Raw genomic sequence first — 17,182 nt, 5'->3', positions numbered from 1 at the left:
TATCGTAAGCTGCCCAGATAACTTTATATGCCACCCAGAAACAAACAAACAAATATACCTATTAACATCGTTTTGTACTAGCTATTAATTAGGCCTTTCTAAATACATTTATCAAGTACAGTAGCAGTGTTGTTTTAATGAGGAATTTTTTAGACCCCCCCCTAATAAACTTACCAGTATTATCCACTGCAGTACAAGTCACTCTACAGACATTAAACATGCATTGCTCCTTTACATTCCTAATTTCAGCTCGAACCCCTTTGTATGTAACTTGAAACGCCACAGCCTATTGAATGTACAGGCAATACTGAAGTCATTTAAAAGGCCCGTGGGTACAATGACTTTTCAAATGTATGATGTGCTTAAGTGCTGAACTTTATTACTATTTCCTATACATTTTACACAGAAAATTCTGAGATGACAAAATGTGCCACAGGCATTGTCTTCAGTACAAAACCTTGCAATGTACCTCAGCAAAGTTCCTCCATCACCATGTCTTATAAATTAAAGGGGGGAAAGGACCATTTACACAGAGTGGCTGTGACTGAAATACTTCATTCATGCACAAACCATCCATGCAGCTGGAACTGTCTTGCCTCTTTGAGAGCTAGTTTGGAATCTCCAGCTTACTTACACATAAATGGTGTGTTTGGATCACAGAAAGTGGCTGCAATGATGATTTCAGGAACACTAATGAAAAGGTTAAGTTTTTGCAAATCAAAGTATCTGCTCCTTTCATTTCCTGACCTGCCAAAACCAACAGTGGCAATACACATTAATAGGAAAACAGAGTCGCTTTGCAAGAAACCTAGAAAATGATTTATTTTAAAAAATGCAACCCTTTTATTGGGTAAAAGGCCACTGTGGCTAACTCTGTGTTATCAGAATCAATACAGTAGTCACTTTCAATTTCCTAGGTGTCGAAGTTGGATGCTGATTGCACTTGGGCAAACACAATTCCCTTTCCCAGAATGAACATGTGGGCACAGGTGAGTACAAAGGCCATGTTAGTTCAGAGCCAGGTCATTTAAGGCACCAGAGATCTCTGTGTTGACCTGTGCTGACGTATTGGTTGGTAGTGTATTCAGATAAATGTCATACTGTTGGTCCATTCCGAGGTAGCTGTCACTCATAAGATACAATGTGTAGATATACCTGTGATAAAGTGAAAGAAAAGGATATCAGTTTGTTTCACTCCCACAAAAAGAAGTCCCAGTTTCAAAACCAAAACAGCTTTCATTCAGTAATATCTTACTTTCCAGGAATTTCTGGGGTGTAAAAAGCAACTGAAACCGCACTCTGATTTCTGACATATCCAACTCTTTTCAAAGCAACAAGTTCCTTTTTGTCCACTTCTCCTAGGATCAAGAACCACCCTTCGTCTTTAGTCTTGGGGAACCGCGGTGCAATGGCTTTGCTGTCTTGCCTGCCCTGGAAGGAAGAAAATGCACATTTATGGAATGACCACCCAAAATTTCTAAGTTGTGCGCAACGGTTTAAAAAAGCACAGTGGGCAAAATCAAAATTAATTGTAAAAACAGAACGTGGACTTAATATGGGCATTTTAAGCTGAAATAGAAAGGTATTTGTCAAGTACTAGAAGTTCAGCAGGGAGGTGGCCTGTCTAATCCTGGCCAGGAGGGACTTCCACAGGGTTGGGGCTACAATACTGAGTGCATGACTCCTGGTGGATATGAGCTGTTTATCTGAGTCATGGGTAACCACTAATACAGACTCGCCCCAATGTTCCCATTGATTGGGCAGGAATATAAGGAAACAGGCAATCCTTAAGCCAGGCATAGGCAAACTTGTCCCTCCAGATGTTTTGGGACTACAACTCCCATCATCCCTAGCTAACAGGACCAGTGGTCAGGGATGATGGGAGTTGTAGTCCCAAAACATTTGGAGGGCTGAGTTTGCCTATGCCTGCCTTAAGCTATCCTGCATCAAAGTTGCTAGGGGCCTTGTAAACTAATAGAAGAACTTTGAACTTGACCCAGTAATATATATGGGCAGCTGGTGCACACTTTTAAGCAGCAGAGGTATGTGCTAGCAACCGTCTGTTCCCACCAACAGTCTAGCTGCAGCAGTTTGCAACACATGGAGCTTCTAGACCTGGTCTCGGAGAGATCTGGTATATACCACATCAAGAAAATACAATAGCCGTGTAGAGAATGTCTTTGAGTCTGTACATGATTTAATGCCTTATAGCTGAGCATGTGGTCAGGGAGTGTTAGGTTCACACCAACTGGAACCACCTCTTTCACTATGTCATATATCCACATATGGGAGGTCTCATATGCACAGAGTCCTAACCACATGGCACATGTGATGAGTGAATACAGCTAGTTGGTTGAATCTCGACCTCTTGATTATTATACAGCTGTGACCATCCACATTGGGCTTAGAAAAGCCCTACCATGTGATTTTTCAAGCAAAATAGTCATCATATGAAATTGACCTGATGGAGCCATACCATGATGACTCTAAGATATCCAAAAGGAGGACAAGAAATGGGCATTAGGCACCAGTGAGAGGGACAGGGACAAAGAAAAGCAAAACAATTCTACCTTGGTGTAACCCACATGCAATCTCCTCAAGTTTATTTGGAGGACATATTCTTGGTCCGCATCCAACTTGATCCACTTTTTGTTATCCCGCATGTTTGTTGCCAGCATTGGGACAGGTACTTCATTCTGTTCTTGAACTGCATCATCCGAGCCACCTTTAATAGTCATATTAACTTCTATAACGGGCAAGTGGGACAAGAAATGCCAAGCCTGTAGAGTAGGAAAAACACAAAAAATAAAACCATCTCCCAAACATTCTCAACTGTTTTTGTTTTTCCATTTTACGTGCAAAATCTCATTCTGTAATTATGAGTTTCATTCTGGATTTTTGTATATTACAAAACTGCTGTCCATTATTCCTTCGCAGGTCTTAACTTTCCATTGCAGGGGTGGGGAACCCTTTTGGCCTGGTGGGTCAGATCATGATCAGTCCCCACCTCTATGGGCCAACATTGACATTAGGACACCTTATGATTGGCAAGTGTGTTGTCTCACCCACCTGCCTAAGTCCTTTGTGCAGCATTTTCCATGCATCTGAACATCACTCAGTTGGCAGGCATTTGGGAAATGCAGAGCAGGGTGATTCGCCAGCCCCAGGCTTGACAAAGTGGCAAGCACAAGGCTGGCAAAGCTGCTTACTATAGGAACCAGCTGTGTGATCGAGATCCCCAGGGGGAACTCAAGACATGCAGCTGATCTAACTGTGTCTCTACCCATATCATATAAGGTGTGGTTTGGCAAAAATGGCCTTGTGGGCCAAACAGGGACCTGTACTGGGCCAACTTTGTCCTGTGGGCTGCAGGATTCCCACCCCTGCTCTGTTATCAGCCTTTTTTATTTGGCTCCTCTGCTGCATTGGGATACCAGGCTCTGATACCTACTTACTCTAGAGTTCAACAGATCAGATTGAAAGATTTGCAGAAAAGTGCTATCTGCAATGGGCACTCATATTATATCAACGGTACCCAAATTATTCCCTTTTTCAGCTGCTCAGCTTCCCTTAGTACTGAATCTATTGGTATTACCACAGGACAACTGCTGGGTAGGGAAGAAGATAGAGAGATCTCTCCACTTTTAATTTTGGCCCAAAATCCTACATGCCAAGCGTTGCGTACCTGAAAGACATCTTATACCACTAGTTTAAGGGAGGCTCCTCTGAATGTAATGCTACTCTATATGCTGTTTGGATTGTAGGGCATGTATGTTAATGAACAGCTAATGAATTAATAAATAATTAATGTTGCCTGATTAAAGAAACTTAACCAATTAAATAGTTTTAATTGAACCATCAATTAATTACATATGCATAATTTGACTACAACAATATTGAAGAAAACACAACCATCAATAAATTAAACCTGCATATGACCAAAACAATAAATTTGAAGAAAACACCTACTTTGTCTTAAGCTAGTGCATGCATCTGCCTTCTTGCATGAAGCGCTCCCTGCCATGTGACACCAGGTTTTCTTCCATCGTGGCTTTGATTTAATGGAAGGCCCTTTTGCTTGTGCAATGCAGAGTATTCCATTTTAAAAATTATTCCCCTGGGTTATCGCAACCTGCCACACAATATTCCACTCTGTCACAGACGGTACCCCAAAACTCAACCACTCTGATGTCTGTTGGAACTCAGGCTCTGCCAAGAATATAAGGTCCAACAAATCCCTCAATTGTGTCACTAACAATTTCATTTCCCAGAAGGTGGAAGAAGCAACAGGGGGGTCAACTCTCTTGGCCCTAATTGCATTCCTGTTAATCATGGGTGTATGGTGAGCAATGATTGAAGCTGAGGGGCAACAGGGAAATGGTTAGAACCATAAAAAGAACAAGTAGCTAGGTTTGCTATCCTCCAGGTGGAACAAACTTAATTTAAATCAGGGGTGGGCAGATTAGAGGTCTGGGGGACTAAGCTTTCACACCCACTAACTCAGGGGCCAGCTTATTCAGCCTCTCATAGAACTGAGAATTTCAGTCAGTCCCCAAGATACATCCTGATGTGGCATCATTACCCACTGATGGGCAAAGAAGGGGACACAGAAAAACACATGCCAGGCTGGACACAGCTCACAGGCTGTGATCAAAACAAAACATGCACATGCATGTTTGAACATACAAGCGGATACTACACACCATTACATTAAACGGACACACAAAAATTAAATGGCTTATCTGGCTTTTCAAGAGCTCAGAAACATGGAAGATCCATAAACACACAAAACCAAGACTGGACACCAGCACTCTGTGAAACATAGCCTTAAGGTACAAAAATAGATGTTTCAGAAACATCCACCCATGTGTCTTTCACACAAGGATATGGGCTGGAGCTACATGTCACAACTGCCATGGTAGACCAAGAGAGAGGAAAGAAACATGGATCAAGGGTAGATCATTCCTGAATCCCTCCAAAATCGATCTCCAGTGCTTTAGGGATATTTCCCCATTTCCGTAAGAGTCAATGGGTCTGTTTGTTTTAACATGACTGCTAGAATTGTCACCATAAATATTTCACTCCTTAATTTGACTTTGCCAGCACAAACAAAGCAAATATGAAACCCCTGAAGAGTACTACACATGCTTTAGAAAGATTATTTTATGTCCATTTTTTATGTAAAAAATTGTCTTACCCCTACTGATTAAACTATTCTTCTATAAGCCACTGAAAACTACTTATAATTACATTCTGAATTAAATCTTCCCAACATAATCCATAATGAGTGAGTCACTGAAGTGCTAATTAGTGATAAGGCAAACCACAGAGAGTTCAGAGGATCAGTTCAGATAATTACCCAAAAGTTCAAATTCTTATGGAAAGTTATCCACATTCAAAGTTGCTTACTGCAACCAAAGTGGATTGAATAATGTCCTTAAAATAGTTAGCGACTATCACTTTTTCTATACTTGGCAGTTTTCAGGACTTCCTCAAAATCAAAAGTTCCTTACATTCCAGATCAGCTTTGTATTTCAAACTGGAGCTATAGTTTGAAGTGAGCAAGGGCTACTAAGCCTTGAGTAGCTTTGGCTGTGCCCAGAGATTCACTTCTATATGTGCTAGCTAGTGCTTGCTCTGGGTTTTGGGCAAGACAGTCTCTATGTATACCTGAAGGAGCGTCTCCACCCCCATTGTTCAGCCCAGACACTGAGGTCCAGCACCGAGCACCTTCTGGCGATTCCCTCATTGCGAGAAGCAAAGCTACAGGGAACCAGGCAGAGGGCCTTCTCGGTAGTGGCGCCTGCCCTGTGGAACGCCCTCCCATCAGATGTCAAAGAAATAAACAACTGTCTGACTTTTAGAAGACACCTGAAGGCAGCCCTGTTTAGGGAAGCTTTTAATATCTGATGAATTAATTATTGTATTTTGATGTTTTGCTGGAGGCTGACCAGAGTGGCTGGAGAAACCCAGCCAGATGGGTGGGGTAATAACAACAACAACAACAACAACAACAACAATAACAACAACAACTACTGGTCCCCCCACTTTTCACTCTGCAGCAACTTGACAGAGATAATCAGTGGGCCCTTTGCTGGGATGAAGGTCCTTGGGAGATGCCTGACCATGTTCAACCCCCCTCCCCCCAATGCTGGCACTGATGCTGACACAGGCACACACTCTTTAACCATTTCCTTATTCCACTGAGTACAGCAAACAAGGTTCCTTCAGAATTCTCAGCTTAGTCCCTTAACGGCTCACTTATTTTCTGTGACTTGGCTTGTACAGAACTGGGCAGCCGAGGGATGCAAGGGGGGAATTCTGACACAACTTCTGTTATAGTTCTCACTTGGACAGGGTTAAAAAGCTTTTCCTCTGTGCCAGTTGCATGGTACTTGTGTGACTCCCTGTTCTCACAGTGTCCAGTCAGATGCTTGTGGGAAGCACTCAGTGACAGCCTGCTGGGAAATGGGCACTGGCCATTACTGCCTAATCCATCACAGTCAAAATGTCTTTCTTAAAAAAATGATTTTACAAGTCCCTTAACTGCAACTGCAACTTTGATAGCTTTAATCTATATTTCAAGACAATGATAGTTTTCAAGGAAACCAGATATAGATCTGTTGCAGATATTGCAAATCAGGAGTGGAGAACCGTTCTTGGCCAGAAGCCTACATCTTTATATCCCTCACCCCTGATAGGCCAAAGTTCACAGGGGGGCAGGGCCACCCCCTTTCAATTACCTGGCACTGGGGGATGTTTATAAAGGGCTTTTAAATGCCCCCCACAATTCTATTTTGAATCTTCATGGAAGTTTGAAGCAGAAATGTGGGGGTGGGTTTTATTTTTGAAGGCCTTGAAAAATCCATGCTCCTACCCTCTTGTCAGCTGATGGGGTGGGGTGAAAATGCATTTTCAACCCCCCCATCCCCTACAGTTTCTCCTTCAAATCATGGAGGTCTGAAGGAGAAGCACTGGTGGGTTGTTGTTTTGTGTGTGTGAAAGGTTTCTCTTCTTCATTCCTCCCCTACCCCACTGCCTCTGCTGCAACAAGAAGGGAGAGAGAAAAAGCCTGCATGTTGAAATCTAGGTACCTATATCAAACTTCTGTACCCTTGACAAAATTGAAGTGCAGCAAACTCTTCGCGGGAACTACGTACAGTGGTACCTTGGGTTAAGTACTTAATTCATTCCGGAGGTCTGTTTTTAACCTGAAACTGTTCTTAACCTGAAGCACCACTTTAGCTAATGGAGCCTCCTGCTGCTGCCGCGCTGCTGGAGCACGATTTCTGTTCTCATCCTGAAGCAAAGTTCTTAACCCGAGATACTATTTCTGGGTTAGCAGAGTCTGTAACCTGAAGCGTATGTAACCTGAGGTACCACTGTATTGTCTTAGAGTTTTGGGCCATATAAAGTGATGTGCTTTTGAAAAACTGTACAACAAAACAGTGGGCAGGATCTACTTTACTGAGGGTGAAGCACCTGCTTGTGCAGGGTTCCAATAGGATTCTATCTCACACTCCTTTACTGGAATGTTAAGGGGACTGTGGGAGATCGGTAGGTATATTTACCTTGTGTCCATCCAGCACACAAGAGGCTTCCAATCCCCCAAACATGCTGTCTACCGTGTGTAAGTGATGGTGAGGAGGAGAAACTTCTGCCTATGGATGCTGGACCTGTGTTGAGAGTCACTCTTGCCCATTCAGATTACTGTAGGTTCATTTTCACAGGTAATTCGTATTTTCTTTGGCTTCTTATTTATTTGGTTTAGAAAGAGGCAAATGAAAAATTAAGCCCAATTAAGCCCTGCAACTTATTTCTGTGATAGTTTCTTTTTTAAAAATAATGACAAATGTTTCAGAAGCATATTTTTATTTGGGCCTGCAAAGCACATTCATGGACTTCATACAGATATGTTGCATGGCCACTTCGAACTCTGCTGAGCGTTTCCTTCTACGTTGTAATATAATGTATTTATTTACACTTACATGCATCTAGATGTATAGTGTAAGCAGAGTTTATGTTATTGACATATTAAACAGACACATGAAATATATGGGCACACCACATACACAAAAGCTATTTTTGAAGAAACTGCTAAGACATTTCAATACCAGCCAAACATATTTATCTGAGGATTAATCTTCATCTATTGAATCAGACGCGAACACTACCATGCATACAATTATTTAATTAGCAGCCAAATCCTCTGCCAGTCAGCCGCTGTTCCAGGCATACTGATGGGGAGGGAGATGCAAATCTCACAGTAGTACTGCTTTTTCTCATTACTACTGCAATTAGCACTTAAATTGATGCTTTAAACATACTAATTTCTGGAATAATTCAGGATTTGTATGTTACCTGGGATCGTCTCACTGCAGAGACGACACCAGATTGCTACGCAAATTGAAGCACTTTTGAGCCAAATAACCATCATCGTATCAGACAGAGCCAATTTGCATTTGGTTTTAAAGATAACAGAACGGCAATTTATGCAAATAAATTAAGTTAGTTTACTTCTGAGTTTTCCCTGAACTAATTATAACAATGTTCTAATTTTTCAACACATCTACAACTTGGACTTAAGTCAATTGTATATTATGTTAGAAATCTGTTGTTAAAGAAGGTTTTGTTTTGATCTTAATGCATTTTTACTCACAATTTTGATAGACATTTTATATATAAATACAGGTGTTAGTAATGGACATTAAAATAGTTACCATTTGTTTGGAAGCAAAATTTTAGCTTATCTGAAATTAAGGAGATAAGTGCAAAGGACAAAGGATTATATTTAGGTAAGTCACTAACCGTGCAATCTAACTATGTTTACTAAGAATTCAATGGGGCTTACTCTCATGTAAGTGGGGTTAGGATTGCAGCCTTAGGGTACCTGAAATAAAACTTGAAGATTTTATTTTTAGTTAGCACCTTCAGTTTAACCTGACATTCCTGAACCCAGAAAATGCTTCAGCTTGCGACAATGCTATAACATACGCAATCTTTTAACAAAGTATTTTTCTTTTCCTCTCTAAAAACACAGGTGGCAGATCCCTCTGATTTAAGGGTGAATTCAAAAAAATGTTAGAATGTCTCTAGTCACAGTTCTGCTACACTTGAGTTGCCTTGGAATACTAAACTAAATTAATTTCAGCAGCATTTTCTTCTTCAAAATACTATAGCATACCATTTCTCACTGACATGCATTTTATATCAACTGTGTGCAGGTACACCCAAGTACAAGATATGGAGGACCCACATACATAAAAACCCCCAGCCCTGTGCAGCAACTTTAAACACACCTTTGTGGTGGGCGATTCGTGTATGGTGGCTACCATTGACCAAAACAAACAGCTCTGCTTACAGACACACACACACACACGAACCACTTTTCATCCTGGAGTTCACCTGCATCAGCCCTAGAATGCCACAGAATACTAGCTCTGCTATGCAAACACTATTTGCTGATTAATATATTAGGGTCTATTATATCTAAATATATTTGCTTCTGTTACATGAAACAAAAACTTATCACATACAGTGGTACCTCGAGTTACATACGCTTCAGGTTACATACACTTCAGGTAACAAACTCCGCTAACCCAGAAATAGTGCTTCAGGTTAAGAACTTTGCTTCAGGATGAGAACAGAAATTGAGCTCTGGCGGCATGGCAGCAGCAGGAGGCCCCATTAGCTAAAGTGGTGCTTCAGGTTAAGAACAGTTTTAGGTTAAGAACGGACCTCCGGAATGAATTAAGTACTTAACCCAAGGAACCACTACACACACACACACACACACCCCAGAAACAAAATCAACCTCTGCAAAGACAATCTTGACACACATGCTGCACATGCAGCAGGCAAGAAACATCTATGCTCCATGGTACTGACTGACAATCCCCTCAGCAACCTCTTGGAGCTTTCAGAAATTGGAAAGCATGGTGTACACAAATGGTTCATGGGCATTTGAGGCAGCCAGGACCTGTGGCAGAGCAAGCCGATCAAGACAAAGTGTGTGCAGAAGACAAAATGTGTGCCATTATCTTGTTACCTGAGATTATGGCAAATACATTTAGGCTTCAGTCCTGAATATCTGGTCAAAACTGTGTGTGTTTGAAGCACGGAACACGTTAGATTGAATTAAGCTTTTCTGCACCAATTGTTGAAATCTTAGGTTTTAATTTTAGGTGGATTAAATATATATGTTTGCAAAAATCATGTTGCTCCACTGAAAGTGTGTCAAGTGGATTTTTTCCATATATATTGACCCAATAACTTTAAACTGTACCCATGAGAGAAAATGTTACCTGTGTAATTTGTGTGGCATGGAAATCGTGGTCTACAATAGAAGCAAAAACAGTCTCTTTTCCATCACATGCAGCAATCAGTTCAGGAAGACATTCAATAGGCCCTTGGTAACCACTTTTCCTTTTCCCTTGGTTCCATTTCCTAGTAAAACAGTAAAGATATATCCAGTTAAGAATTGAAGCTCAGGAAAGGAGATAAAAAAGAAAGGAAAAAGGAAAGTTGAGAAGGTGAAACTAGAAATACACATTTTAAGATAAAAGAAGGCAAAATCTATTTTAAGTGGGGCTTTGTCTTAGAGGTTCACATCCATAGCCTTATGTTTTATTGAATTTGAAATACAAGTTGCACAAACACCACCATTACTGCAAGCTTCATAGTTTAAAAACAGGGTAAATGAGAGACTGCATATACCACAGTCCAAGGTCAAATAACATTAAGTAGTTACCCTCTTGCTTTAAACTAGTTTAATAAGGAAGAAAATACCATGCAGATTAACATTATTTATTTCAATTTACCATTTAAAATTAAAAAAGATGACCATCTCTGCACATATCCTTATGCATCTACAACTAAGGTGAGTGTAAAGGTAAAGGGACCCCTGACCATTAGGTCCAGTCATGACTGACTCTGGGGTTGCAGCGCTCATCTCGCTTTACTGGCCGATGGAACCGGCATACAGCTTCCGGGTCATGTGGCCAGCATGACTAAGCCACTTCTGGTGAACCAGAGCAGCGCACGGAAACGCCATTTACTTTCCCGCGGGAGAGGTACCTATTTATCTACTTGCACTTTCGAACTGTTAGGTTGGCAGGAGCAGGGACCGAGCAACGGGAGCTCACCCCATCGTAGGGATTCGAACCGCCAACCTTCTGATAGGCAAGCCCTAGGCTCTGTGGTTTAACCCACAGTGCCACCCGCATCCCTATAAGGCGAGTGTAGTGGTCCACTTATACAAATTAGTACTCCACTCTGAAGACCACCACCCAGAAACTTATGTGTATCTATCAGCAGATTACCATATTTTCTCCTGTATAACACGCCCCCATGTATAAGACAACCCCATTTTTTGGGACTGCAACAAATTGTTTTTGGGGGGAAATTGCCCAAAGTTGTTGAGCCTTTTTGTGGGGGAGATTGCCCAGAGTTAGTGAGCTTTTTTTGGGGGGGGGAGCACCCCCCGCCAATCGCTCTGCAGCTTGCCCGCCACTGTAAATCGCATCGCCACAGACACTTGCCACAAAAAGCCCACCTGACCACTCAATGCAACAACAGACGATAGCATGCCCTATCACTGCTGCTAATCTCCTGCTGGCTGCTGCCACCAATCGTCCGGCCCCCCTCTGCTATACATGAATAAATGAAACTTTATTTGCGTCAGCCATCGGCCATAGCAACAAAAAAAATTGTGATATACACAGAACGAAATAAAAAGTTGATTATATAAAACACACTTTAGGGTCCTGAATCAGCAGTCAAATAGTGGACCTTATTCTGACTGCCCCAGCTAAAAACCTTGCAACCTTTGCAGTCATCTGCTCCTTTTGATCTGCCAGGAGAAACGACACTGTGGCAGTGGTTGGGCGACCCGGAATGTTAAATAAAAGAGGCGTAATAATCTTGTTCCTCAGGTCTTTGTAAGGAGTGCACATGAGGAGGGCATGCACCACTGATTCCGTGCTGCCATCTCTGCAGGGACATAAGCGTTTTTCGCATGGAATCTGTTGGAATCGTCCCTCAAGTACAGCCGATGCTATACATGTATAAGACAAGCAACAATTTTTGCCTATTATTACTAAGGAAAAAGTTTCGTCTTAGGCACGGAAGAATATGGTACTACGGAAAGGATACAAGTGAATACACTCCCAAGTGTTGGACTGGAAACTTGGAAAGATCTGTGTTAACGTAGCTGTTCAGCCGGGGAATAGTGTGTAGTGGGAATCCCCACAAACAGGACTTCATGAAATGGTTCTGGCTCACGTGTCACTATGCGCGTGTGGAGAAGCAAGGGAATATCTGTATTCTGTACCCAAGAAGAATGCATACCTGAAGAGGTGAAGATGGTGGTATTCAACGTTTGGTAAAGTAAGCAAAGAGGAATCGTGGATCCATCGCCCCTGAATCAGCATCTGTACCAAACTGGTTATGTTTAGAGCAGTCACCAACCAACCTTCGTTTGCTGCAATATCGAGCATTGCCTAAATCAAGAAGACAACAATTTTAGTTACTCCTTATCAATTTCTCACACAATCAATGGAAACCACATAATGAGAAATAATATGATATTGTTTATCTTCACAGTAGTTCTGTGAGACTGTCCACTATTACTTCCTTGTCCCCATTTGGACAACTCAAGAGAACAGAATTAGTACTTCTAGATTGAGATCCTGTGCAGTGGTTCATAAGCGTATCTTTTTTAAAGAAGAAAAGTGCAGGTCACATTTTGCCTGAGGAAAAGAAGGAAAGCATAAAATTGTCTTCCAAAAGATCTCTTCTCCAGTAAGGTGGGTTATGGGGGTTGGCATGATTTTACATACCGTTGTTAATGGTCCCCAGGACAGTGTTAGCATGAGAAGCAACCCTGTTGCCAGTATCAACCATGTGAACCACTTCCTTTGAACAATACTGAAATTAGTCACACCAGTGTTGAGAATATTTAAATCAGGCTAACGTATATACAGAGTTTTTTAAGTGCAATCACATGGGAGTATACCTATACATTTCTCCTAAGAATATTAGACTTTGCAGCAGGTCAAGAAAGTACACTGCCCAAAGTAAAACAATCAAAATCACATGTTGACATTAGCAGCAGCTAAAGGCTATCTAAACTGTACATGACGACAAGTGTACAACTGCCAGACAAAACAAGAAGCATTCAAAGAGGTTTGAAAAGCTTTAGTAGGTTGACACTTCATGAATTTACCTGGAAAGCTAATCACTGACAGTATTGGAAGCAGAAGGTTTTTTTATTTTCAGTATAAGTTTTTGTTTTATTTTATTTAAAAAATAAATACAGGGAGCATCTAGGCTGCATTTCGATGCTAAAATGTATGCTCCAGACTTCTTGTACAGCCCACTAGAGGAATGCTAAGCTGTCTATATTAGCCTGTACATTTAATCAAATGTTTTACAGACAAACAAAAGGCAGCATTTACTTAAGGCAAACTAAACAACGAAATCTTCTTTAAACAAAGGAGTTGTTTACACATGCAGAGCTATTTCAATTAAATTACACTGATCCTGGAGAAATGTTGAGTTTAAAAGGTACACAAAGCTGGTGGCAGCCATGGGGGAAGAGATTCAGCTTGGAAACGGTAGTTTATGCTTACCTTTCAAAAGGTTTATTTCTGACCAAGTTTGCTTAGTGTTTGCTAAGGACCAATGTTCAAAACTATTTTGCCTATGGTTCAATGTCCTGTGGGCTTTTGATTTTTTTATAAGAGAAAATGATGTCCAATGTGATTGTATGTAAACAACAACACTGCTACCATAACACTCATTGCATGACACTGTGGATTTCAGATGGAGGCAAAACAAATATGGACAGGAAGGTAACTTCATATTTTTTAAAATAGTGATTTCCAATCTCCTCTTGACACAATCATGTAATACAATTTGAGGAGGACAACTTTTTAGGATTCTTCTTAAAGGGGTGAATGGGCTACTCAGTAGAAAAATGCATGGGTGACTTTTTGCATATGTTGGATCCTTACTTCTCTGCTTCCGTGGGAGAATGGAACAGTACAAACCATTGCATGCCTACAATGGGCTATGCACTCTGTCTAGCCAGCACTACATTTTCATCCCTGGATGACCTGGAGGTGGGTGGGAAGAGGAGCGATTTCCCCCCTAGCTTTCCCAATGGGCTCTTTCTGAACTTTCAGTTGCCTACTTATAGCACCAGTTTGGACTATGCAGACTTTCACTGAGCTTAGGTGTCATGGTACTTACAGAAAATGCAATATCTATCATTTGAAAAAGCCTTATCAGCATAATTTCTCATTCATGCATTCGTAGACTTTATTGCGCTAGCCAAAGGCCATGGCATCATTCACAAGGGGAACAAAAGGAAAAACAGCAATAACCATAAAAACATTTAGCACTACCAGTGCAATAAACCACGGTCAAGTCTCATAGAAATTATTTGTTGCATAAGTTAGAATAGCAGGGAAATCTCAGGTAAAATATGCCATCTTAAATGTCCGAATCCCCTTTGCAGTTGACTGCTATTTTATCTAGCTCTTTTCTCCTGATCTTCTTAGCTGCCAACACATATAGTGCTACTTTATAAGCTACAAAGTCATCAGTATCGCTCAGCAGCCATTTCACCCTTTCCACCCTGTTAGAGTGTATTCCATTCGTAAGCAGGGGTTTTATAAATTGGTCTCTTGGATCTATATATAGTGGGCATTGCAATAAATAATGGAACAGATCCTCTACACAGGGTTGCCCACATATACAAAGTCTCTCGTCATACTGTACTTTGCCGTACCGACCATCCAACACCATTGAGGGCATTGACTGGAATCGTAATTCTGTAAAAGCGGTAATTTCTCACTACTGATACTTCTGGGGTTGCGGCTGAAAAGTAGCAATACGCAGAAGGGTTTAGCAAACCTCTCTCAGCACACCACTTCATTGCTTTAAACTGGACCCACCCCAACACCACTTTGCAATAGAAAAGATGTGTGGGCAAAGATTTGTGAGGTCAATTGTCTACCCTGATTTTCTATGTAAATCCCTGTAGCTGCCTTTGGGGGGGGGGGATGCTAGCCACCTCCACCCTGCCCATATGCACCTTTCATTGTTGTCTTTTTAAAATTGATGTATGGGTGAATTAGTTCCAAAACTTGCTTTGACCTTTATCATTATTGGCACCATCACCTGCCACATTAACCATTACTGCATCAGAGAACACCACTGATTAACACATTCTGCCAGTTACTGATGTAAAACAACAAACATGCATGTGCTAATGCACAACAGGTTTCCTCTAGCAACAGAATGATGCTTAGATGCATCATAAGACAATTGAGGACAAGCATTTGCTGGTCCCAGCCACTCCATCCTTCCTATCTTGAGTTGGGTCTAAAAGAGCTAAAAAAAGAAGAACTGTGAGTGCATGGAGTATAAATGGTAAGGAAGTACAATTTGTGACACTGCACATTATTACTGATCACAGGGCATGTCTTTAAAGACATTAACCTTAGCTTCCAATTTCCTGGCTTTGTTGAGCTTGAATCAACACGAGATAGCCTTAACTCTTTTACCCCACCTACTGACCGTACTGAAATTTATGCACATAGACAGCTGTAGTGATGAAATTCTTATAGTGTAATATACAAATTCAGTGTGTGAAGGAGAGAGGGCTTTGGGCTGCACAATGTATTCTATTGGCGCTTTTTCTTTCGTTTTTCCTCACTAAGCAGATTTTTTTTTTTTTACAAAGGAATAAGGACCTGAGCAAGCAAATCTACAATCTGCCAGCTGCAGAAATTTGTTATAGGATCTTCTGCCACACAGAGAGCTTTGCACAAATTGACAGCCGTTTACTCGTATCCAATAAGGAATAACAAACGCTTGAGTGTGTGGGTGTGTTCTACATAGTGCCTAAGGCCCACACAGCAAATCCTCTTTCCCCTCTTATTCTGTGTTCTCTCATCCATAATATTTATTCATAGCATCTCTATTCTGGTGTGAAATCCAGCACAGGGACATTGTGAAGAAATCAGAACCGTAGCCAGATCAGCTTCTTCCATTTGCTGCTTGGAAACCCATTCACATTTTCATTCATTAGCTAAGTGCAACACGCATAAATGCTTAACACATCAATGGAAAATGAAATCCTTTCGAATACTCAAAGTAGCAAATTGAGTCATTCTGCTTGCGCTCTCCAAGCCAGTCAGTCACATGTATACTGGAGCAACTAATGGAGAACATTTTTTACATATCTACTCCATTCTGTAAAAACTGATTTTGCACCTGTAGCCATCACCATAATCGGTATTTTAAAAAAGACAACCTAATATCACTTTCTTTGGTGAGGTAAAGTCCTTCCTTTTAAAAAAATGAAACAAAAATATCATATTTATTCTGCATTTCCCATAATGCTTAACTATGTTTTGTGATGCTATTAACTCTGTGCTGCTCTGTACTGACAGGATCACAGATAGAACCCTCCTTAGAAACATTGGGTTCTACAGGCAGCCTTGAAAATGACCTCAGCCAAGGTTGCTCTTATTGGCATGAATAGCAATCCATTAATATCTAGCACTGAAATGTCAGATGTCGTTGTATTGAAACGGGACAAAGGACTACTAAACCATGAATTCCTGACACCTAAGATGGAATATTCAAATGGTACCATCCTCGAGTTAGATACTGTAATGATGCCCCAAATTTGTAACCTGAAGCAACCACCTTGTTTTGCCTTATGGTAGTGCAAGTTGTGGAGCAGGTATATTGTATATTTTAGCGTAATAGCAGAATCTTTTTTACAATGACACAGAATAGATTGAATACTTTGAAAGCCTGAAAGTTCTATTATTTTCATGCTAAGATAGTAATTCAAATTCCAAATTTCAAATCAGGTTTTACCATATTTACTTGAGTCTAATGTGCCATCAAATCTAATGCACACCTTAATTTTCACAACATAATTTGGTCAAAAAAAGGTGAGCATTAGATTTGAGTAAATACGGTATTTTAAGTGAAATTCTTTTGGGTTGAAAGGCACATGTGTTGAATAAAACAGCCACATTTCTTTGTGTGTGATTATATTATATTATATTAATACAGAAGATGCTCCAACAACTAGCAACAGAAGCATTAAATCATGCGAAGTAACTTCAATGAAAGGCAGAGTTTTAAAGTTTCTGAA

The 17,182-nt window shown here is 40.8% G+C and overlaps 1 protein-coding gene across 1 annotated transcript in view; it reads right to left on the bottom strand.

The window, feature by feature from the left end:
• Window positions 1-357: 357 nt before the first annotated feature.
• Window positions 358-17,182, bottom strand: part of ASCC3 (activating signal cointegrator 1 complex subunit 3) — a 216,758-nt gene continuing 199,933 nt past the window's right edge. The window contains exons 38-42 of the mRNA XM_082216596.1: window positions 12,349-12,500; window positions 10,305-10,446; window positions 2,571-2,780; window positions 1,256-1,431; window positions 358-1,155 (exon numbers count right to left, since the gene is read on the bottom strand). Coding sequence (XP_082072722.1) covers window positions 1,008-1,155; window positions 1,256-1,431; window positions 2,571-2,780; window positions 10,305-10,446; window positions 12,349-12,500 — 828 coding nt within the window. The 3' untranslated portion in view covers window positions 358-1,007. The remainder of the gene's footprint in view (window positions 1,156-1,255; window positions 1,432-2,570; window positions 2,781-10,304; window positions 10,447-12,348; window positions 12,501-17,182) is intronic.

This window comes from Podarcis vaucheri (assembly GCF_965113315.1).
Source record: "Podarcis vaucheri genome assembly, chromosome: 3".
In the NCBI taxonomy this organism is placed as follows: domain Eukaryota; kingdom Metazoa; phylum Chordata; class Lepidosauria; order Squamata; family Lacertidae; genus Podarcis; species Podarcis vaucheri.
The sequence above is the reverse complement of the archived record's forward strand: the minus strand, read 5'-3'. Positions and strand labels throughout refer to the sequence as shown.